The sequence below is a fragment of the Xiphophorus hellerii genome, chromosome 15, assembly GCF_003331165.1.
Source record: "Xiphophorus hellerii strain 12219 chromosome 15, Xiphophorus_hellerii-4.1, whole genome shotgun sequence".
NCBI lineage: Eukaryota > Metazoa > Chordata > Actinopteri > Cyprinodontiformes > Poeciliidae > Xiphophorus > Xiphophorus hellerii.
In genome coordinates this window covers 5333093-5355686 of record NC_045686.1, presented here as the reverse complement: position 1 = coordinate 5355686, position 22594 = coordinate 5333093, and the positions used below count along the sequence as shown (strand labels likewise).

The following is a 22594-nucleotide window of genomic DNA, read 5'->3' as shown; positions in this document are numbered from 1 at the left end:
GCCATGTCAGTCATGTTTGCCAGGTTTGCTGACCAGCTGTCACATAGTGATGGAACCTTGGTCACCGCCCGCAAGATTATGACTGAAATAAATGCCATTAGTTCTTGTGAACTAAATAGGTGAAGCAGTCCCCTATTTATCCTCCACAGCACAAAAGGCTGCATGCAAATTTGCATGTGCAAAGTCTCCCAGATCTCTTTTGCTTACACTTTTTGCATGATTTTTTTGAGGTGGATCAACACAATTAATTTGGTTAGTTTATTTCTAAACTGTCATTTTAAACCCACTTAGCTTTATTTAAAAGAAAAACATTACTAATTTCTTTTAGAAAAACCTTTGCATATTTCTTGAAACAGATTGTATGTTTTGCAAACTCTATGTACATTTGGCAAAATGACCTGGATAATGCAGCACAACATGGACAATCCAGATGGTAAAAAGAAAAAGTCTAAAATTTCATTTTGGAAGAAAGTACGAAACACTCTGCGATGGAAGAAGCCAAAAAAGAAACAAACGAGTGAAGACAATCAAGAACATGTCTAAAGTTCTTAATTTTGATATTTAGAGAAGGAGAAAGACGAGCAGGAGACGAACCGAGGACTGGAATCAAACGCATGGAGGTTGTAGCCTCTGTGAACGGGGCGCCATGCCACGCTCCGTCAAGACCAAATTTAAAAAGTTTTTCCCCCATTGACAAACTAGAAAATAGATCCCTTCCCAACCCAATTGGAAAAAACGTGGGCAGCACGGTGGTGCAGCGGTTAGCGCTGCGTCTTCACAGACACCATCTGTGTGGAGTTTGCATGTTCTCCCCGTGTTTGCGTGGGTTTTCTCCCGGTGCTCCGGTTTCCCCCCACATCTCCTAAAACATGTCGGTCAGGTCAGTTGGTCACTGCAAATTGCCCCCAAAGATTTGAAGAAACCCCAAACACATGTGCAGCTTTATTGTTAAACTTTAAAATTAATTGAATTAGCCGTACGTTAGCCCTTTTCCCTTCGCTGCTTTAGCGCCGCAGCAACACTGGGCTCAATTTTTATAGCAACGTATTGATTTAAGAGTTAAAATTTCTTCTTTTAAAAGTAATGATTTCTGTTTATTTCCACTGTACTTGTGCTTTTATGGTTTGTCCTTTAGTTTACCGTTTCTACTCACTTTTTATATTAAATTGCACTGAATTGTAGCTTTTAAACTGTTTAAATCTGTATTTTAAAAAGATTAGCAAAAGGATCATGCAGTGGCTGTTTTAGTGCGACTGTGGCTCAGTGGGTAGAGTGGTCGTCTTGTGACCAGAAGGTTGTAAGTTCGATTCCAGCTTCCTCAGCCACATGTTGAGCTGCCCCAGGGCGGGGCACTTAGCGGCAATTTGCCCTCCGACCTGCATGTCGGTGTGTGTGTGTGTGAATGTGACTGTAGTGTGAAGCGCTTTGAGTGGTCAACATGACCAGCAAGGCTCTATACAAGTTCAGTCCATTCACCTGTTTTTCTTTGATAAATCCTGTTTTTCTTTTTATACCAAACATAAAAAAGCTGATTTAACAGGTTTGGATTCTTCAGGTTCCAGGATGTTAAATGAAGATTAGAGTTTAATCTGTACATAATATTAGATGATAATTGTAATCATAATTTAATACTCCGGACCCTGAAGAAGCCCAAACTTGTTTTATCTGGTTTGTTTGTTATAAGAAAGAAACAGGTTTTATCAAAAATAAAAGTTACTGTGTGATCTTTCAGTTAGTCTTTATTTAGAAATACAGATTCAAGATAATATTAGAAACTTAACAAAAAAGTGCAATTTAACATGAAAAACTGTAGAAAAGGTAAAAGGAAGAACAATCCATGAAAGTATGAAAACAGAAAACTTAATCAGAAATCATTTCCACTACAGGAAGAAATCGATTCTTAGATGAATACTTTGTAATAAATATGAAGCTTTTGTGTTGTTGAGCTTATGTTCTGTCTGCTTGTATAAAAGAGAAGGAAAAGGGGCTAAGAAATGAATAATTCAATTATTTTTTTAAACCAGATTTATAGTAAAACTGTAAATTATGTTTTGTTTAGGACATTACTTCTAGGTTTTGTTTGTCAACCTGGGTTTAATTCCCAGTCCTGCAGAATCTGCTGCATGTCATTTCCTTCTCTCTCCTCCCAATTTCCTGTTCAGCCTGTTAAATAACGGCCTAAAAACTTTATTAGAGCCTAAAAATCTTTTTTTTAAAACTACAAAGATACATTTCACCTCACAACTGGACCCAAGGTCAGAATTTGCTTCCCACCACGTTGAGTTTGTTTCCTCATCTTAAAAAACAACTTTCTTCCTCTCTCTCTCATTTTCTCCCTGTCTTACATAATTAACAGGTTACTTCATATTTACACACACACACACACGCACACCCCCACACGCACACACACACCCACACACACACACACACACATTTACACGTCCCCTCCATGGGCTGCCACCTTATCGTGGTGGGGGGGTTTGAGTGTCCCAGTGATCCTAGGAGTCTTGCTGCCGGGGCTTCATGCCTCTGGTTGGGCCACCCAATGCAGACAGGTCCAAGGTGAGGAACCAGACCAAGTGGAGCCCAAAGATCCCTTATGATGAAAACGACCATTGGAAACAGTGGTTCTGCTCGCCTGTACATGAGGTCCCACCCTGAAGCCAGGCCTGGGGGTGGGGCACGTTGGGGAGCCCCTGGTGGCCGGGCTTTAACCCACAGAGCCCAGCCGGGCTCAGCCCGAAAAGAGCCGATGGGTTCTGGCTAGAAATAGTCGGACTCGGGGCGTGCTGTGGTGGCGCAGGGGGTTAGCTTGGGGGTTAGCGTTTGGAGGCCTTAGTCCTCAAAACGGACGTCGCGGGTTCGATGACCTTTGCCCCGTCTCCTCGCCCTCCTTCCTGTCTGCCTGCTGTCAGAAAAATACGAGCCACTAGCGCCGCAAAAACTCTTCGGGTTGGATGTTTTCCCACCCTGGAGTTGCCCCTTGTGAGAGGCGCTGGGCAGGAGTGGGCTGACTTGTTGCCTCCCGCCTTGGTGCCTGTACGTTGGGGTGAACAAGAGGACAGCCTCTCCCTCTACCTACGGGTTTGGGTCGGGTTCTGACTGTTTACCCAGCCTTTTTAAGTCCTTGGAGGGGGTACTGGAGAGTGCCCCTCCTGGGAACTGCCTTGTTATACTGGAGGGGTTTTCTCCGCAGGGTCTCTGGGCTCCCTTAGAGAAAGGGTGAGAAGCCCAGAAATCCAGGAGTCCTTGATGTTTGTACATATATCCAGGGTTTCCCCCAGCGCATCTGCTGGTGTCGGCCAGCTGGTGACCCGTCAGTTATTCAGTTGGCGAAACCTCAAAAAAGCAAATAAACCGGCGACCCGCCAGAACCGCACACTGTAAGAAGCTCAGGCGGGATCTTAGAACTACGGGAGGTTCAAACTCCACTCATTCATGTTTAGCTTGCAGAAAAACGCCAACCCGTGAAATAAACAAAAGCAAACTGACCAATCAGATTTAGGCTTTGTGCCCCTCCTCACCCCCACAGACTCTACACAGCTGTGTGTACAATATCTTTGGACACAAAATATCTTTTTTTCTCCACAATTTCGTTAATAGTAAAGAGGGTTAGATAATAAAACAAGAACTATTCTTTTCTTTTTTTATTCAAAGGAAAATCTCAAGGTACTCAGTTCGTCCAGCCGTGCAGCTGCAGCACCGATCCAGACTCTCAGTCACTGGTGGGAAATTTATCATCACACAGAAAATCTCCAAATGAGAATCAAACTTAAAACTCTGAACTAAGAACTTCTGATCACAATATAGCAATTAACCATATCTGCCATGGTAAATTATTACTGATAACTACTGTGAGTAGTCCCTAACATTAATATGATCAGGCAGCATGTAATCAAATATACATACAGTATATATATTATTGTTATAAAGGCTGAGCCAAGAACATTTATGTCTGTATCAATAAGTAGCCCTTCGTGTTACTCTGGACCCGTGAAGTAGCTCCCAGTCTGAAAAAGGTCGGTGACCCGTTTTAGACATTTCAAACCAGAAATTGTCAAGGATTTTTTTGCTGTTGTTTTTGGGGTTTTTTAAAGAATTTTTTTTAGGTTAATCTGAAAATTTCAGAGTTTTTCTAACTTGTTCTAGACTTTTGAAACTCAGAAATGTTAAAGTTTTTTTCTACAAAATTTTTGAGATTAAGTTAATATTTTTTTTTAGCTTTTTAATGGAAATTTACTCCTTTTTTGTTCGAATACACTCTTGTATTTACTACAGCTTATTCCTGCTAGACAGAGTCTGCCAGGAATGCTAAAGCTAGTTAGCATGGCAGGTAACAGTTTTTCCTGAAACTGTAAGTTGTTCCTCCTCCATTAAGGTACACCTACCTCACTCAAAAATTATTTTATTTCATTATTCACCACCAACCAGATCTCTGATGAAAAGAGTTATTGATCTTGTCTAAACAAAGAGTTAAACTACTCAATAAATCATTATTAACTTAGGCAAGTTAGCTACAGCATGTTAGCATGTGTTTCACATGGGAAGGTAAAAACTACAAACTAATACGTACAATATTTCTAGTGTTTGCATGATTTTCTAAGTTTGGAGTTACTTTGTCACCTGTTTTGCATGAGGTACTTAATGTCTCACTAAAAAATATAGAAAATATCCCATTTTTATTTTTAAGAAAAAAATCAAACTATATGCATATTCTTAAAAAGACCAAATATGACAATGATTTTGACTAAAATAAAAAAAAACCTTCATTTATCAACATGCGATGTTTTTCCTCCTGAATAAATCTCTAAGTCTAAAACTTCAATGATGTTTCTGTAATAAAAACAAATTTATTTAAAGTATTTCTGCACATTTATGGAGAAATGAGTGAGAGGCTCTGCTGAATAAATACGTTTATTGAAATGACTACAGTAATAGATACATGCCTCTGTTTCTATACACATTAAAACATTCTGCACAGCCTTACAACATTCATTACTTTAGGGCTTTGTTAAGTAGCAGGAAGCTGCATGGATTTAAAGTGAGTCTGGTTGCAGAGTTAGCTTAAATACGACACATTTTCTAACACTTAAATGGTAATAAAAGGAGAACTGAAGGGTACCGAGAGCTGAGCCCTGATGAACACCAGATGGCTTTCCAACGCAGCAAGTCTCCCTTTTTAAATTTCTGGCTAACATGTTAGCATCACTAAGCTAATGTTTACATTATACGCCATGCAGATAATCTGAAACAACAAGCTATGCTAACATTAGCATTGAGTCGCACTGTTTTAACTCTTGATCGCCATCTGGTTGATCTTGTTATTGATCCATTTGACTTTAACACTGGAGAAGAACGGAGGGCTCTGATTGGCTGAGGCGTCCAGGGGGCGGTTCTCCTCCACGCTGGTTCTGATGGACCGGACGTCCGCCGCCGAAAGGCCGAACTTCAGCGACAGCAACGCCGAGACGTGAGCGCCGCTGACGACAATCACACAAATAATTAATCAAAAAAAAGATTTTAAAAATCACTTTTTAAAAATATTTTTCATGTTTTCTATGTGCTCCTTCACTCTGTTCTGTTTAGTTGAACTTAATATTTTCTTCTCCCTGGAAGTTTGATTAATTCACCCTGACTTCAGACACTCGGCTCGGGTTCTTCTGCCAGAAGGATCTCAGTGTTTTCGGTTCATTTTTCTGACTAAACGCCCAAAAATCTGCAGTCGTGGCCAGAAATGGGAGGAGGAAACAATTTATGTTTTCTGACCCTCATCTGACAACCAGGTGCGTATGCTCTAGATCTGGTTCGTCTCTAGCTGCTCTAGATCTGGTTCGTCTCGAGCTGCTCTAGATCTGGTTCGTCTCTAGCTGCTCTAGATCTGGTTCGTCTCTTGCTGCTCTAGATCTGGTTCGTCTCTAGCTGCTCTAGATCTGGTTCGTCTCGAGCTGCTCTAGATCTGGTTCGTCTCTAGCTGCTCTAGATCTGGTTCGTCTCTTGCTGCTCTAGATCTGGTTCGTCTCTAGCTGCTCTAGATCTGGTTCGTCTCTTGCTGCTCTAGATCTGGTTCGTCTCTTGCTGCTCTAGATCTGGTTCGTCTCTAGCTGCTCTAGATCTGGTTCGTCTCTAGCTGCTCTAGATCTGGTTCGTCTCTAGCTGCTCTAGATCTGGTTCGTCTCTTGCTGCTCTAGATCTGGTTCGTCTCTAGCTGCTCTAGATCTGGTTCGTCTCTTGCTGCTCTAGATCTGGTTCGTCTCTAGCTGCTCTAGATCTGGTTCGACACCTGAGCAGGTAAACCAGACGGCTGGAAGCTTCCAGAACCTGATCTCCACCCGGCGCCACTCAGTACTTTTCCTCTGGCCGGAGCGGACCCGCCCTTCCCACCGGAACCGGGAGGACTCGGGTTGCAGCAGAACAAGCTGCCACACCTGACACCAGGTGTGGCACCAGGAAAGATGATTTATTACAGAAACATGTTGAACATGTTAAGGACATGCAGAGCAGCTAGAGCGTCTAAAGCTGCGTTTCCATAACAAATGCTCGGAAAGCATTGTTGATATTCCACTAGTGTGGAAAAAACACAATTTCACAATTTGCTGTGTTTCCATTAAATAAGAAATGAAATTAGAGTCACTTGTGAATAAGTTTGTTCACGTGATAAATTAAAAACACGCAGCGCCGTCATCTTCCTACCACTTCCTGTCTTCTTCTTCTTCTTCTTCTTCTTCGTGGTTTGCGCTAGCGGCAACATCCGGCTGTTGATCATGTGCGAAAAAAGTCTTTCCATTGGAGTTTTGTGAAATAAACCGATTTTAACACGGGCCAAAACACAAAACAAAACAAAAAAACCCAGCAGCTCATCTTAGCGCCAAAACGTTTAATTCAAGAACGAGAGTAGTGTCAACGTCTGACAAAATTATGATTTGCTTGATTTGATCAGGAAATGGAAACACGTCTAAAAAAAGTCTGCTTGACTTTTTGGTGACATTTTGAAAGTTCGCTCAAACTTGCATGAGAAACATGGCTAATGTTCAGCCAGCGCTAACCGCGCTCTGCACCAAGAGGCTAACCTCATGCTAACATGCTAACACTGTGTCAGTCTGCTGAACAGACACAAACCGGGGCGTGCCGTGGTGGTGTAGGGGATAGAACGACCCACATTTGGAGGCCTCGAGTCCTCGACGCGGCTGTCGCGGGTTCGACTCCCGGACCCGGCGACGTTTGCCGCATGTCTTCCCCCCTCTCCTTCCCCCTTTCCTGTCAGCCTACTTCATGAAAAAGGGACTCTAGAGCCCACAAAAAGACCCCCTGGAGGGGTAAAAAAAAAACACAGACCAACAAATCTTCACACACTCTGCAGAGATAAGCTGATCTTGGACTGAAGGAGGAAGTTTTGAACCTCCTTCCTGTTAACTGCGACACTGAAGATCCATCAGTTTGTACATTTCAGCAACAAGGCAGTTCAAAGTGCTTCACTTCATAAAAACACAAAATTATAAAAACACCAAACAGTCAACAAAACCAGAAACATTCCAATGAGTGCCATCATCCAATTAATCAATTAATATCAGATATATCGGTCAATGTTCCATTTATTATGGTAAAAAGCAGATACAACAGATTGGCTCTTAGTCCAGATTTAAAGGATCTCAGGGTTTCAGCTGTGCTTCAGTTTTCTGGAAGTTTGTTCCAGATTTGTGGTGCATAGAAGCTGAATGTGACTCCTCCATGTTTGGTTCTGAAACCCAAATATAAACATTTTAAATGGATTTAGATTCTAGAACTGAATAAATCTGCATCTGATTCCTGCAGGCCTCAGCGTTGCCCAGATTGCTCAGCGTTGCTTAATTTTCCCAACAGTGTCTCTCTGCGGTGGGAGGCCGAGTTCTTTCTTATCCACATGAAACAGTTGACGATTTACCCAGCATGCATTGGGAAACAGAAAGCCATTGTTCCTTGTGACGAAACCGAACATCTACGAACATCAGCTGCGGTCGCTTCACGTCAGAGTTAAACCTCAGCGCTCCGGATCCTCTGAGCTTCCTTTCTGCTGCAGAGCGACTCAGAGGACAAACGCTTTGCTCCGAAACGATGGACAGCGACTCAGCAAAATGACTCAGCAAAATGACTCAGCAAAATGTCAAGCTGGACAGAGGATCCAAAAACTGCTCAGAGTTCAGCTACTCCAACTTAGTTTTACCCAAGTAAAAGTAAAAAGTTTCCATCCAACAAATTACTCAAGTAAGAGAAAGTATTTGGTAAAAAGTTACTAAAGTACTGAGTGACTGATCAAATGATCAATCATTTAATATTTTAAAATTACATCATCATATGAAAAAAAAAAATTAAGTGTAAATTTTGGTGTTTTAATTACAAAAATGACGATAATTTATATAAGTAACAAAAATAAAATCAGGTAAAAGAAATTTCTGTCAATAAAAACCTTCTGAAACTTTATCAGAAGCTGCAGGTTTGAGTTTCTGGTTAAAACATTTTTGTTTTTCATTCAGTGGGAAGAAAATCCAGAAGTTTACTACAGTTATAAATATATAAATAATAAAAAAAAAATATTAATTATATAAATATATAAATTATACTTCAAAATGAAATTACTCAGGTACAGCGTAGTAGAAATACTCCTAAAAATATATTTTTGAAGAAACAATTCCTCCAGTAAATGTAACTGAGTAAATGTAACTAGTTACTCCTCCTCTGTGGGCGGTACCTGAAGTCCGGGAACCTTCGGGCCAGATCGACGACCTCCAGGTGAACGCTGGCTGGATCCTGCAGACGGAGAATCTCAGCGACGCTGCAGAGCGTTTCAGAGAGCCACGGCGCCGAACTGCAGCCCTGAGACACCACGACGAGTACTGAGTAAGTACTGAGTACTACTGAGTAAGTACTGAGTACTACTGACGAGTACTGAGTACTACTGACGAGTACTGAGTACTACTGACAAGTACTGAGTAAGTACTGAGTACTACTGACCAGTACTGAGTACTACTGACAAAATACAGCTGAATTTCTACTCTGTCTGTCTGTTAGTTATTTCTGGTGTAAATGTTTATTTTTTTATCTATCTTTGCTCCATAAACTGTGGAAATGATGATTAATGTTCACTGTCCTAATCAATCAATAAAATAAAAATAAAGGTGAATTAAATGCCACTTTGTTTTTCAAAATCCAAATATTGTTTTTAGTTTGCTGCTAATCTAAGGTTAAAATCAGCCATAATAACCCTGATATGATGTAAGCTAATTACAAATGATGCTAATGTTAGCAGGTATGCTACACACATAAAGAAGCTAAAGAATAATAAAGCATCTGGTGTTAACTTGCTGGTATACCTTAGCCTGATGCGTTAGCCTGATGCGTTAGCCTGATGCGTTAGCCTGATACGTTAGCCTGATACGTTAGCCTGATGCGTTAGCTTGTGGTTTAGCGTGTTGCTACGTGTCTCACCTCCTCTCTGAAGAAGCCGTCCATCTTCTTGACGTCTTCCACCATCCGTTCGGACCCGGCCACCTGCTGCTGTCGGTTCTTCACCCTGGTCTTCATCGTCTTCTTCACGTACTGAGCGGCCAGGTCTTGGTGGAGGTCGCAGACCAGTGGCTGAGAGACGTGGGCGGTCAGCTGGACAGGTAGGCAGGCAGACAGGTGTAGGGTGGTGGTGTCTCACCTGTTTGCAGGCTGGTTTCAGGTCCGACAGGTCGGCCAGTTGTTGGTTGAGAAAGCTCAGCAGCTGGTCGATGACAGGAAGTGAGCCGTCCACCCAGGCGGACGTCCACAGTGGACTTAAGAAGACCTAAACATCAAAACGAAAGAGACGTTTGTCCTGCTAACAGAACAAGATGTTCCACTGAAGCAGAAAATGTTTACTGTTCCAGATCATCGGTCATATCTCATATTTCTGTCATTTTATTCACCTGCAGAACTTCTGCTAGTTGCCATAGCGATGGCGTTTGCAGTTCTGCTAATGTGCTAACAGAGGAACAAATTATTAATTTAGCATATTATTGTTTTTGCTCATTTTGAAAATGTGTAGAATTTAGCTTCCATTATATACCATATTAGCTTAGCATTTTTGCATTAGCTTCCTCTACATACCATGTTGTTGTAGCTCTTTAGCATTAGCTTCTGCTAAATGCTGTGTTGGTTTAGCATGTTAGTGGATTTAATGTACATAATTAGCACAGCAGTGTTTTTAGGTTTCTCTGAGTAGAGACAGTATTGACCTTGATCTTGCCGTGAAGAGGGAAGATAAAATACTGGTAGCAACAATCCCTGAGAGCAGAGAGCGTATCCAGACATCGGCGCTTCTGATCTTCAGCTAAACCTTCAGCTTGACCAGATATGTAATCTCTGAGGACAGGAGAGGCGCTGCTTAGCTGTGACAGTTCCCAGAATGCTTTGGGGCAGATTTCCTGCAGCTCTAGTCGTGATGCAGGTGTGAGCTCACCTGAGCTGCTGCTCACAGACCAGCGTAGCTTTTAGCACTGGATGCAGGTTGCTGGGGTTCGCCTTCACCAGGTCCTCCACGCTCTTCCTGTAGCTGCAACACAAACACATAAAAGAATGAAATGACCAGAAAAACTGAAGCACAGATTGAAATAATTCCTCCAAATATAGACTTCTTAAATTAAGATTTTTCTTCAGAAGTGGTGAGTGGCGTGGAGGTAAATGGTTCAATTCCTGTCTTGTGCTGAATGTCACTTCCTGTTTGAATGCTGTCAAAGATCCCTAATGCCACACAATCTTAAAAATAAATTTTTAGGTACTTTCAATTTATATTTTAACAATATTTGATCAATATTCCAAATATTTGTGTTAAATTTTTGCATAATCTTTGTTCATGTCTTCTCAGTCGACATGAAGATCAATACAACAGATGCAAAATAAAAGCTAAGAGTCGTAAAATCTTTCCATTCTTAAACTATTTCACATCTGCTAAATAGCATGTTAGTTTAACGCCTTAGCATTAGCTTATACCAGTTAGCATGTTGGTAAAGTACTTTAGCATTAGCTTCTGCTAAATAGCATGTTAGTTTAACGCCTTAGCATTAGCTTATACCAGTTAGCATGTTGGTAAAGTACTTTAGCATTAGCTTCTGCTAAATGAAAGTCTGCATTAATGAATAAAGGAAAGACGACGAACCTTTTACTTCTTAGTGAAACAGTACAGCTGTGACCTGATTGGTTCTTGTGTTCAGTGGGCGTGGCTTACCTGCTGAGAAAGTTCTCCAGGTGAATAGTAAGCCTCTGCACCTTGTTCTGGTCTTTGATGGCACAGCTGAACTCAGTCAGGGAACTGTTCACCACCTGCAGACAGGAAGCTTCATCAGAAACGGCCGGTCGAAGCCCAGGAGCATTACCTGTCCCTGAGCTCACCTGGATGACATCGATGGCCAGCGGACTGAAGTAGTAACAGTCGATCAGTTCGGGCGTTTTTCCACTCAGCCAGCTCTCCTCCTCCTTCTTCAGAGCCGTGCTGAGCCACAGCTTCACCTTTTCCTGAAACGACGGTACAGTGAGCTGAAGCCTGCTGGCGATCTGCCGCCGACACCTTTACCTGTCTTTGTCTTTACCTGTCTGTTGTTGACCTGTCTTTGTCTTTACCTGTCTTTGTCTTTACCTGTCTGTTGTTGACCTGTCTTTGTCTTTACCTATCTTTGTCTTTACCTGTCTGTTGTTTACCTGTCTTTGTCTTTACCTGTCTGTTGTTGACCTGTCTTTGTCTTTACCTGTCTGTTGTTTACCTGTCTGTGGCTCATGAATTGTTCCTCCAGTCGCCTCAGAGTGTCCAGCAGCAGCAGAGAACCCAGACAGGCCGTCTTGATCCCGTCCAGCTCTTTGTGTTGCAGGATTTCACTGCAGGGATCCAACAACAAATTCACAACATTAAGATAAAACAAAGTTCTGCACAAAAACATCATAAACATTTAAACATTTTGGGTTTGTTGCTTCACTCTGCTTCTGTTTGGTTGTTTTTATTTACAGAAAACATCGTTAAAGTCACTGCTGCCCTTAACTAAATATATTTTCTATTCCATAGAAAGTTTTCGTTGCTCAGAGCTTCTGTGATTAACTGGATGAAGCATCGACAGAGCTAAAGCTACTGTTAAGTGGAGCTAATATTTTAGCGCTTCAGTGCTTTTGCTAACTTCTAAACACATAGAGCAGTTATCTTCTTTTTCCAGATAAATTATAAATTACTAAATTGCATGGATGCAGTGGTGGGTACACTTCTGCTAATGTGCTGATAGTAGAGCTAATTTTTGGTTTAGCTCATTAATTTTCTGCTAACATTTAGCACTGGGGAGGCTAACCAACTTAGCTTCTCCTAGATTAGTTTTATCACAACTTCATGCCATGGATGGGACGTTTTCCTGGTGGACTGCGTCCTTCCGAGACAAAAAACTAATCTCTGGTGGTGGGAACCCTTCTGCTAAATACGCTAAGGCGCTAATAGCACAGCTAATATTTTGTTTAGCTCTTTTGATAACTTTAGAAATGTTTAGCATACTTAACTTCCCTTAAATTGATTTGTTTTTTTTAGTGCTTTAATGTTTTTTCTAACTTTGAAAACATTTAGCACACTTAGCTCCCCATAAATAAATTTTTCCGGATAAATTTTAAAGTGCTAATTTACTTGGCTGTTCTGTAAACTTTAAGTTTGCTATATAACTCTGTGTTATATAGCAATTTACTTTTATTCAGGCCTAGAATAGTTTAAAATCTCCTGGATGCTTCCTGACTGAAGCTCTACTGTCGTCAGTTAGGCTAACTTAGCTTAATTAATAATTGACATAAACTGTTTCAGTTTTCCACGTAAAGAGCCTAAAAATGTCACCTTGCACTTTAAAAATCATCAAGCAGGGAAATTTCCTGAGCCAAAGAGAGGAAGTCATAAATAAGTTCCCTCAAGCCCAAACACCAAGGTCGCTGTGAAGCAGGAAGACCCACGGAGAGCCGAGTGACTCAGGGCAAAAACAAATCCAGTCCTGACAGAAATCAGGATGTTACCGACCCAATGGGATTCCACACACACAGACGGCCGACGCCCAACAAACGGACGGCTGAGCTCTGAGCCACCAAAACGCTCCAAAATAAAACAGGGAACAAAAATCAGAAGGTTCCTAAACTCTTAACGATGGGAGTCAGATGCTGCAACATGTGACCTGAACAAACTTGTTTATTCTGTTGTTATTTCTAGAGAAGAGCCTGGGGAAACTTATAATTACATTCAGTTCATCTCATGACACCAAGAACAGAAGTGACTAACAGCAGAATCTAAAAGATTAAACTGAAATCTGACTGAAGACCAACAAGTTAAGTCAGGATGTGATCTTAGTTCTGGCGCCTCTTTGGTTTAAAATCAACAAACTGACGTCTCTGAGGACTGCAGGTGTTTTCCTCCTGATACTCCGATAGACTTGGTTTAATTGTTGAACCAGAACTCCACCATCTGCTCCACCTCCAGCTGCTGTGGTTCTCTGAGTCAAACCAACCTGTTCCCCTCCTGGCCTGTGGGGGCGCTGCACCAAGAACCACTGAAGGAAACGACTCAAAAACTTCTGAAGACTCTGAGAGCAACTTCCTGAATAAATTCTGATTCCTTCATAACCTTTCAGTTCAGTTTTGTTTGACATCTGGGTTGAAATTTGGGGTTTTGACTTAAAGCTTTTCTGTTTAGTGAACTATTGTTTTTGATTGCATTTTAGGGTTAGCACAGCTACCGATTTAGTTACAATATCAATATTAAGAGGACTATGTCCAGGAAACAAATGAAGCCTCATTTGAAGACGACAGCGTGAACGGTTGCCATGGAAACTGACTCAGGATAGTAGTGGTTGACCCAGAACAGCAGGTAGCTGCAGTCGTCCAGGTCCAGTTCGGAGGAGGAGAGCTGGGCCAGGTGGGCGGCGAAGGCCTGGTGGTAGAGTCCGCCGTAGATGTTCAGGATGTCCATCCTGGGCGGGTAGCAGTCCCTCACCGCCACCGCCGCCATCAGCAGGTCCTCCTTCACACGCTTCCCCAGGCGGAACACCTGGACAGGTGAAACACGACAGACAGGATCAGAGAGGCTGCTGCTGTTCTAAAGGTCTGCTTCAACATGGCTACCAAACCTGAGGCTGGGGGATCTTTTGGGGGGCGAGGAAATCCAAAGAAGGGACAGATCAGTTAGTAAAGTTGAAGGAATGAAAAACTCAAGTAACATAAATATCAAAGATAAAAAGAGAAAACATGAAGAAATAAACTACAGAATGATGCTGATGATGTCGTTCTGTTGATGGGTAAAGATCGTTGGTGAGCACAAATCAACTCACATCTGCTCTCTGATTGGCTGGAAGCTGAAATTAAGGAAACATCAGCAGAGAGTTGTTCATCCATCCATCCATCCATCCATCCATCCATCCATCCATCCATCCATCCATCATCCATCCATCATCACCTGTCTCTTGGTGATAGAGGACAGCTGTCCAGTGTCTCCTGTCTCGTCCTCTCCTGCGTCCTTCAGTCGTTTTTCCACCATTTTCTGCAGCAGCTGGTTGTGCGTCCTCAGCCACCTCAGCGGTCGCCAGACGGGGGCGCTGTCCGCGGGACTCTCTGTCCAGCGCCGGTCCTGCGTCTCCTGCTGCAGGACGGCATCCACGGCGCTCCTCAGGACGTTCGGACGTCCAGCGGGGGGCGCCGTGGCGTCGAAGCTGCTGTGGACGGCCATCCAGACCCGGACGCTCAGAGACTCAAAGTCCTTCAGCAGCTGGTCCTCCTCTTCCTCACTGCGGCAGTCCTGGGTGAAGAGCTCTTCCTCCCTGAGGATCAGCTTCCTGGTGAGGTCATCCAGTCGCTCTTCCTCCTGCTGTTCCTCTTCTTCCTCCTCATGGCCACCGTCCGGCTGGTCGTCTGCAGGAAGTGACACGGACACACAGAAAAGAGAGGGCGGCGTTATTTCTCCCAACCTGAAACGTCACTTCTGTGGGTGTCGGTGGTCGGTAATGCCGTTTCAGGCTGAAATAATGCTCCTGTTTTGGTTTTCTCTCTCCTCGTTCCTGATGGAGGATTTGCAGGATCCGGGGTTTGAATGAAGATGGGAAGGTTTGGGTTTGGCTGTTCTGTCCAGACCAACATGCTGATAGAGTTCTCTTCCATCTAAATGATTTAACTAGGCCTTCGTCCGAAAAGACGACGGCGTGTTGCACCCAGAGGAGAAATGGACAAGCCAAGACATCTCAGAAATTTTATTAAATAAAAAAACAACAAGGACATTTCTGACTTTTGGAAGTCAAAAATTTGCTGGAAGAAAAGTCAGATATCTTCTAGAAAAAAAAATTCTGTTTCAAAACTTCCAAATTTCCGAAACTGAAAAAGTTTCTACTTTTGAAATTCAGAAAATTCCAGGTTTTCTCTAGAAAATTTGCAACTTTTTACATTCAAATGTTTCCTTGTTTTTTTTCTATCAAATTTTAACTTTCGAAGACAGAAAGTTTTTGGTTTTTATAGAAATTTTTTTTTGATTGATCCCAAAATTTCTGACAAAAATTTCTAGAAATTTTAAAAGTCAGACTTTCTTTATTTCTCTTTTAAACCTCTCAGTTTTTCCTCCTCTGTTTGCGCCTCTAATCAGGTTCTGACCTCTCTGCTGGTTCTTCTGTTTGCGGTGGCTCCAGATGTTTGCGGGGATCTTCAGCTTGGGGATTCTCTTCCGGGTTCCTCCGGGGTTCTCATCGGCGCCCCCTGCTGTACATCAGGGAAACACCAGTTAAAATCTGGAAACACGTTCCTCTCTCTAAACTAATAAACAGAAGAGATATATTTTTTATAAATTTTTAATTAATTATTGTTATAAACTATTATTATGAGCCCCTGAAAATAAAAATAAATACAGTTAAAGAAACATAATAACATAGCATTTGCTGGCTGTGTTATGTTAAATTTATTCAGTTTCACAAAATAAATACTTTTTATCAATTATAATAATTAGATTATTATTATTATGACCTCCTGAATATAAAAATGAATTCATAAAAATACTTAAACCTTTTCTGGCCAGTCTTTAATTTATTTTACATTTCCATATTACATCTATTTATGAATATCAAAATTATTAATTATCAAAATTATTAATTATTCTAACAGTATTGTTTTAAAAACCATATTATAGATTTTTGAAACAAAAAATCAATATAAATGTACAAAAAATAATAATTCTGCATTTGTTAGTTTGAGCTACATTTAATTTATTAATTCACACATGCAATCTTGTAATTATTAAGACAGTGGATAGTTTTAATAATATGTCAGTAAAACGTTTAAGTAAAAAAAAAGCATTAATTTTCCTTTCTTCTGTGTTTAAAGCCTCCGTATTCAGTTTTCGTTCATAATAAAAACAAATAAAAAACTATTTACCCAGAATTCCTGTTAAATATTTCAGTTCAAGCCAAGCAAATGAAGATTAGCCAACAATAAAACGGAGAATAAGTATCAACTGCGTATTCTGAGACCAGATTACAGCCTGTAGAACCAGTTCGGAACCAGTCCAGAACCGGTCTGGATCGGTCTCGGAACCAGGCCGAACCCAGTTCTCATCTTTAAACGACAGAAACCTCCAAACAGACACATTTCTGTGGTGAAAACCAGGCCCGTTCGGGATCTGCTCGCTGAAATATGGTTGAAATGTTGCGATGAAGAGGAGTTGGAACCGCCTCACCTTCATCATCTCCCGCACAGATTCATCCCACAAACACACCATCAGAACCTCCAGAACCCAAAACCCAGTAAAGTTGGAGCGGAGCTCCGCCATACCTCCTCTCATCTCCCCGAGCGGACGTGTTCTCCGCCGGAGGGGCCGGCGGCAGTGGCGGAGTTAAGGGGCGGTGAAGGCGGGGTCTGGAGGAGTTACTCATCGCCATCATTTTCTGTTCTAACTGCGATGCATTAAAACTAGTATTTATTATATAAATGTTTTTTCTTTTTTCATGAACGCAAATAAGAGACCCAGAAGTGACAGAAGCAAACAAATGATGCCGATAAAGCGGCTCTGCAGCGAAGCGTTTAAGGTAAAAAGGTCACGTCTGCTCTCACCCTGTTTGTTCACCATGCAGACGCAGAGGAGGTTCCACGCATCCGAAACCAGAACCATGGTTCCGGTTCGGCTCCACAGGCTCGGTCCAGATCAGACAGTGAGCATCTGTGGACCCAAACACTTTCAGTTTCCTTTAGATCCGCATTATGACAAAACCTAACATCTTCATCCTCCTCTTCCTCCAGAGGAAGGCCACCATTACTCATCACAAATGCGGCACAAGCAGAATTTCAGTTCAGTCCAGATGTTTTCCTCTCAGCTGTTTGAAAGATCGATAATCAGCTGATTATTAACTGATTATTAACTGAATCAGTTAATAATCAGCTGATGAGCGGATCAATGACGTTTTCAGGTTCAGCTCCGTTCAGCTAACGGTCTAATCCAAGGCCGCCTCTGTCGCCTGATCTCCACTCTGATGCCCTCTGGTGGTCATTCATAGAAATACTGCAGCTTCCAGTAGTACAGATGAACCACAATAATAATAATAATAATAATAATAATAATAATAATAATAATAATAATACCCTGCTTGCTCTTCAGCCTCCTCCACATGTCCTCAGGTTCTGATCCGGTTCTAGTTCTGCTGCAGAAATCAGATCAGACATTGAATCGGTTTCCATGGTGACGGATCTGATCTGGTGGATCCTCTCTAATCATCCTAACAGGATCAGCCTGATCAGGATCTGGGCGTTTTAAACACAGGAGCAGAAAACAGAAAATGACCTGATCAGACGGAAAACTGAGGATCCAGCAGCTGATCTGCTTCCTGCCGAAACCTCCTGAGCATCTCAACCAGACCGAAACACTTTCACTTTCAGCCACTGCATCATCATCATCATCATCATCATCATCATCATCATCATCATCATCATCATCATCATCATCATCATCATCATCATCCTCTTTCCATCCACCTCAGTCAGGCTGAGTCGCAGTAGAGTTCATCCATTCATTTAGTGTTTACCTGATTCAATGATGTGACTGTTTTCAATCATCAAAAAGTATTAATTTCATTAAAAACTTCACATCATTTCATTAAATATCATATCTGAACAAAATATAAAGCAAGAACTGAAACATTTAATCCATCAAACATTATTAAATGAATAAAACGAATAAAAATCTTTCAGTGACTGATCGCTAGTGGAGGATGTAGTGACGGTAAACTGCCAGCAGAGGTCAGTGTAGCGCAGCAGTCGCCTCTTTGTGTTCAGAGAGAAAATGGATCCGAGCCTCAATGATGACGTTGAGCTGTGACCCGGTCATTATTTTATCCGGGTCAGAGGTTCTCCAGGCTTTCTCTGAAGGTTTTATGGGGAGGTTTGTCTTTTGTTTACTGAAATACTTCCGTAGAATCCTCTGATAGCAGCATGAACATCGGATCAGGTTCTCTCGAGATGTTTTTCTCCTGTAGGTTCGATTTGGAACCAAAACTTCAGCGTTTGTTCCGTTCCCAGCTGCTGTGGTTCTGTTTCTCATGAATTTTAGTGGTTGGAGGATTTCTCTTCAGTCTTTGGCTAAAGACCACAGGCCATTCCTTCCGGTAACGCTAGGCCAACTCGCTTGTTTTGGTTGAATTTACCCAGAATGCCATGCGCTGCAGTCCACTTCCTGCTTTTGGAGCGGCCTCTGCTCACATCGGCCATTTAACCGAACCCAGACCGAGGCTTGTAGGTTTAGAGGTCACCTTCTTAATGTTCTCATTAAATGATTTTTCTCTTTTTGAGAAACTTTCTTGTTTTTAATTATTTCACATCTCTGTAAAATGTGCAATTAAGTCATTGTAGTTGACTCAATTTGTAACTCATCTCTTTACTAGAAATGTTCTTGTTTTAATGTTTTATATAACTAAAACAAGAAAGATTCTCCTTAAGTTTACATCTCATTGTTACATATTTGTTTCTCGTTTTAAGTTTTGTGTCTTAAAAACAACAGAAATGTTCATCTCAACTAGTTTTATTTCTTTAGCAGGACAAGAAAAAACCCAAATCAAAACATCAGAAGACTTTCAGGACATCAGGAGAAGAAAAGTTGAAAAAAATAACCTGAAAGTTTTTCCTGTTTATAGGAAAAAATGATGAAGAGGATCAGAACTGAAGCTTCAGACAAACAACAAACAGACACTCCTTCATGCAAATCAGGACTTTATGCAAAGCACACACACACACACCCTCTCTCTCACACACACAGAGCCACATGAGGCGGCCCCAGAGCAGCAGCAGCAGGTCTCTGCCTGATCTCCTGTGGATTTTGCAGCTTCAGCTTCATTTCCAGTTTTTTCTGCGGATCAAAGATCGAACCGTGAGACTTTTTTTTTTCTTTTCTTAATTTTCCTCATAAAATATTCAAAACAGAAATAATGCTGAGATCTGTAACCCATCAGGGGTTTTGGTTTGTTTTCTGTGTGTGTGATCATGTTGATGGAGTAACTTTAACCTGCAGAAACTATAGATTATCAGTATTTCTGGGCTGTTGCCTTGGCAACCCGGTTTGGCGGCCCGGTTTTGCAGCTCTGGTGGAAAAAGCGGCGTAATACCAGCGCTGAATAATCCAGGAGTTTCCACAGGTTTAGCTTACCTGCTGAATCTGGTCTCACCTGTCCGATCCGCCCGTTCTCCTCTTCCCTTCCGGCTGGAGGCGCAGCGCCGCCCCCTGCTGGCGGAACACACGCCCTGCAGCTGTTCGGTCCGGGCTCCGCTCCAGGAAAATATTCAAATTTCTGACTGGTGAAAGGAAGCTTCTGTGCTCGCTGCCAAAAATCAAATGTTTCATTAAGTAGAGACGAACTACCGGTCCAACAGAACCACTGAAAGAACCCAGAGATCCAGCTGCAGGGACTTTTATGGAGCTACATTAAGGCCATGAAATTTGTTCAGAAGAAAACAAGTTCGAAACTAAGAAAAAGAAATCTGAAAATTAAAAAACAAAAACTGAATTTGAAAAGTAGTTTTGAATATTTTTTTAGTTTAACATCCTTATTTTTCAGTCTAAAATCTTTATTTTCAGTTTATCTTTTCAGTCTAAAATCTTTTCACAATTATTTTTCAGTTTCATTCCAGTTTGAATGTTTGTCCAGTTCTATTTTTTTTCCCGAGTTCCAAAATAATTTTTCAGTTTCATTTTTTCCCCATTTTGAATAAGCTTTGCGGCCCTAATGTAGCTCCGTACTTTTCCTCTCCTGTGGGTTCTGATTCTGAGGAACCAGTTAGAACTTGAGTGGCTGTTTGCATGCGTTTCTGCTAACAGCCACTCAACAGACACAATGTGTGTGTCTGTTTGTGCAGACACACACCGCCTGTCTCTGCTCACCTTTCAATACACTCCACACTTTTCAGATTTTTAACTGTAACCAGTTTCTGGTTGGAATGTGATGAAAGGTTAAGTGGTGTGTGAATACGTTAGTGAGGCGACAGTCTGAACATCCTGTTTCCTTCTCATCATCCTCAGCCTGCTGAACGCTGATTGGCTGAGATGACCAACCAGGTGATGAACACCTGTGACTCGGCGGTGGGCGGAGCTCCCCGAGAGGAAGCTGCTTCTCTACAGGTGAGTGACTCTGTGGGTTCAAATCCCACATGAGTCCAGATTAAACCTGCACAGGAGCCAATCAGAAAGAGGGACGCTCAAAGATCATCTATTGTGAGGAGGTCCCACTCTGACCTGAAACACAGCAACAGCAGTATTACACCCAGGCTGTAAAAACAAAGGTTTAAAGATCAATTAAAGGAAACAAATAAAAGCTGGTCGTCTGAATGTTGTTTAGAATCTGAACTTGTTTCATACGGAAGCATTTTACTGCCGCATCTTAACCAGAAACTTTGTTAAAAAGAGAAAACTTTATGGAGATTTAAAACTCTTTCAAACAAGCAAGTTCTTCATTTTAATTAATTTTATGCTTCATTATATTGTGAAAGTTTCTTATTTTTTCTAATTCCATACCTCATTAAACGTTTTAATAAATGTTATGCTTTGTCGTAACGTGACAGCTTCCCACTCTAACGAGACGCTGCCCCTGAATTTACTTCCTGCTCTTTCTGCGTTCTGATTGGCCGGCTCTTCTTCAGGTGTTTCCGGACTCTACTGAGCGCGCTCCTAAGCTCTGCCGGCGGCTGCCCTCCATCGTGGTGGAGCCCAGCGACGCAGACCAGGTGGAGAGTGGCGAGCTCCGCTGGCCTCCCGATGATGTCACACAGCGCCACCAGCAGGCGGCAGGTGAGGTCGCGACCCGTCACTTTGCCCCTTGCCCTGACCTCAGTGACGTCAGCAGGTGGTTTCTGCCCAGGGCGACCCATGGAGGGGGCGGAGCCTCCGGAGCTGGTAATGGGCGGAGTCTGACGGCTCCAGTTTTACCCAGGTGAAGAGGCGGAGCTAACACACCTGAGATGATTGGAAGGCTGACCTCTGACCTCTGAGGACTCATGATAAAAAACAACCTTTTGATGTATTCGTTTTATTTTTATTGGTATTTTTGGAAGAAACATCTGATTTATTCTAACTCGTATTTTTCACAGATCAATAAATAGTTTGATGAACTCTGGGCTTTTATTTTGAAATACCAAAACAAAGCCTTAATTGTTCCACAAAATGTTGGAGCTGCAGTTATTCTTGTTCTGTAAGAATATTATGAGTTATTTATTGGTTTTCTGGCTTTTCTTCCTTTTTTCAGATCCAACAGATTCTGAATATAAAATTAGTTTTCCTCTGGTTCATTTTAAATAAGTTTATTTTGTTTTTTCTGTACGTTTCCTGGTTTCCGTCCTCAGTCTAATCAGCTGCTGGTTCTGTTTCCCAGAGATCTTCTACTGAGCTGCGACCCAAAATTGTTTCAGCTGAATTCAGGCCTGATTAAAAAAACATTGTTTTTGTTTTTTAACTGTTTTTAAATCCTCCCAACAGGGGGCGACATTTTCTGCATGGGGGCGGCTTTAGGTTTTATTTTTTATTAATGTTTGATTCAGAAATTTTCTAGAAAAAACTTGGAAATTTCTGAGTATGGAAAGTAAAAGATTTTGTGTTTTAAACCTCCAATTTTTTTCCACGTAATTTTCTGAGATTGATCTAAAAATTTCATTTTTTTTTTTTTTTCTAGCAAACTTTAAACTTTTGAAACTCCAAGTTGAACATATGTGACTTTTGGAACTCAAAAATTTTCTTTATTCAAAGAAATTAATTTCAAAATGTGAGTTTTTTTGGTGGAAATTTACAGTTGTATATTTCTCTTCCTATTCTTGAATTTTTAAAAAATGTTTTCATCTCACATCAGGTTTTTAATGATCTCGTGTTTTTCGGATCTTTTCTTGGTGTTTTTGGTTCCTGGTTTTGTTCTCCTGTTTTCGACGCCGTCGGCGTTCTGGAATAAAAACCGTCTCCCTGCAGTTCACCAGCAGAGTGCATGGAGTCAGTTTATTACAAATGACCGAATGATACAAAGAAACGATGATAAACAAAAGAGTTCAGATGTGTGGAAATCCTTGGAAAATAAGAAACATTTGTTAGTTACGCAAGTCCGTCTGC

At 41.6% G+C, this 22594-nt stretch overlaps 2 protein-coding genes across 10 annotated transcripts; one reads left to right on the top strand and one right to left on the bottom strand.

Moving 5' to 3' along the window:
* Window positions 1-4896: 4896 nt before the first annotated feature.
* Window positions 4897-17898, bottom strand: LOC116733907 (tumor necrosis factor alpha-induced protein 2-like). Of its 8 annotated transcripts, none has more exons than XM_032584917.1 (14): window positions 17804-17898; window positions 17605-17663; window positions 15631-15735; window positions 14450-14901; window positions 13833-14044; window positions 11754-11865; window positions 11386-11508; window positions 11222-11316; window positions 10457-10549; window positions 10233-10359; window positions 9677-9802; window positions 9460-9609; window positions 8723-8847; window positions 4897-5480 (listed from the first exon to the last, which is right to left on the bottom strand). In XM_032584917.1, the coding sequence occupies exons 2-14, from the start codon at window positions 17630-17632 to the stop codon at window positions 5291-5293; spliced, it is 1938 nt and encodes a 645-aa protein (XP_032440808.1). In that variant the 5' UTR covers window positions 17633-17663; window positions 17804-17898; the 3' UTR covers window positions 4897-5290. The 8 variants fall into 8 exon arrangements, with proteins under 8 accessions (XP_032440808.1, XP_032440809.1, XP_032440803.1 ...); XM_032584918.1 differs by having other exon boundaries at window positions 17605-17660; XM_032584912.1 differs by lacking the exon at window positions 17804-17898 and adding an exon at window positions 17080-17185 and having other exon boundaries at window positions 17605-17795.
* Window positions 17899-18898: 1000 nt separating this feature from the next.
* On the top strand, window positions 18899-22463 carry LOC116733952 (protein LBH-like). Of its 2 annotated transcripts, XM_032584992.1 has the most exons (4): window positions 18916-19381; window positions 20528-20626; window positions 21145-21292; window positions 21363-22463. In XM_032584992.1, the coding sequence occupies exons 2-4, from the start codon at window positions 20552-20554 to the stop codon at window positions 21413-21415; spliced, it is 276 nt and encodes a 91-aa protein (XP_032440883.1). In that variant the 5' UTR covers window positions 18916-19381; window positions 20528-20551; the 3' UTR covers window positions 21416-22463. The 2 variants fall into 2 exon arrangements, with proteins under 2 accessions (XP_032440882.1, XP_032440883.1); XM_032584991.1 differs by having other exon boundaries at window positions 18899-19381; window positions 21145-22463.
* The last annotated feature ends 131 nt before the right edge of the window (window positions 22464-22594 follow it).

What these genes read in the sequence shown, in the direction of transcription:
- LOC116733952 (XM_032584991.1), top strand. Translation starts at nt 20,552, where the DNA reads ATGACCAACCAGGTGATGAACACCTGTGACTCGGCGGTGGGCGGAGCT. An exon ending in AGGAAGCTGCTTCTCTACAG is followed by an intron (nt 20,627 to 21,144) that starts GTGAGTGACTCT and finishes GCTCTTCTTCAG; the next exon opens with GTGTTTCCGGACTCTACTGA.
- LOC116733907 (XM_032584912.1), bottom strand. Translation starts at nt 17,137, where the DNA reads ATGGTTCTGGTTTCGGATGCGTGGAACCTCCTCTGCGTCTGCATGGTG. An exon ending in GTCAACCACTACTATCCTGA is followed by an intron (nt 11,866 to 13,832) that starts GTCAGTTTCCAT and finishes GGATCCCTGCAG; the next exon opens with TGAAATCCTGCAACACAAAG. An exon ending in GTCTGTGAGCAGCAGCTCAG is followed by an intron (nt 10,360 to 10,456) that starts GTGAGCTCACAC and finishes TCCTGTCCTCAG; the next exon opens with AGATTACATATCTGGTCAAG.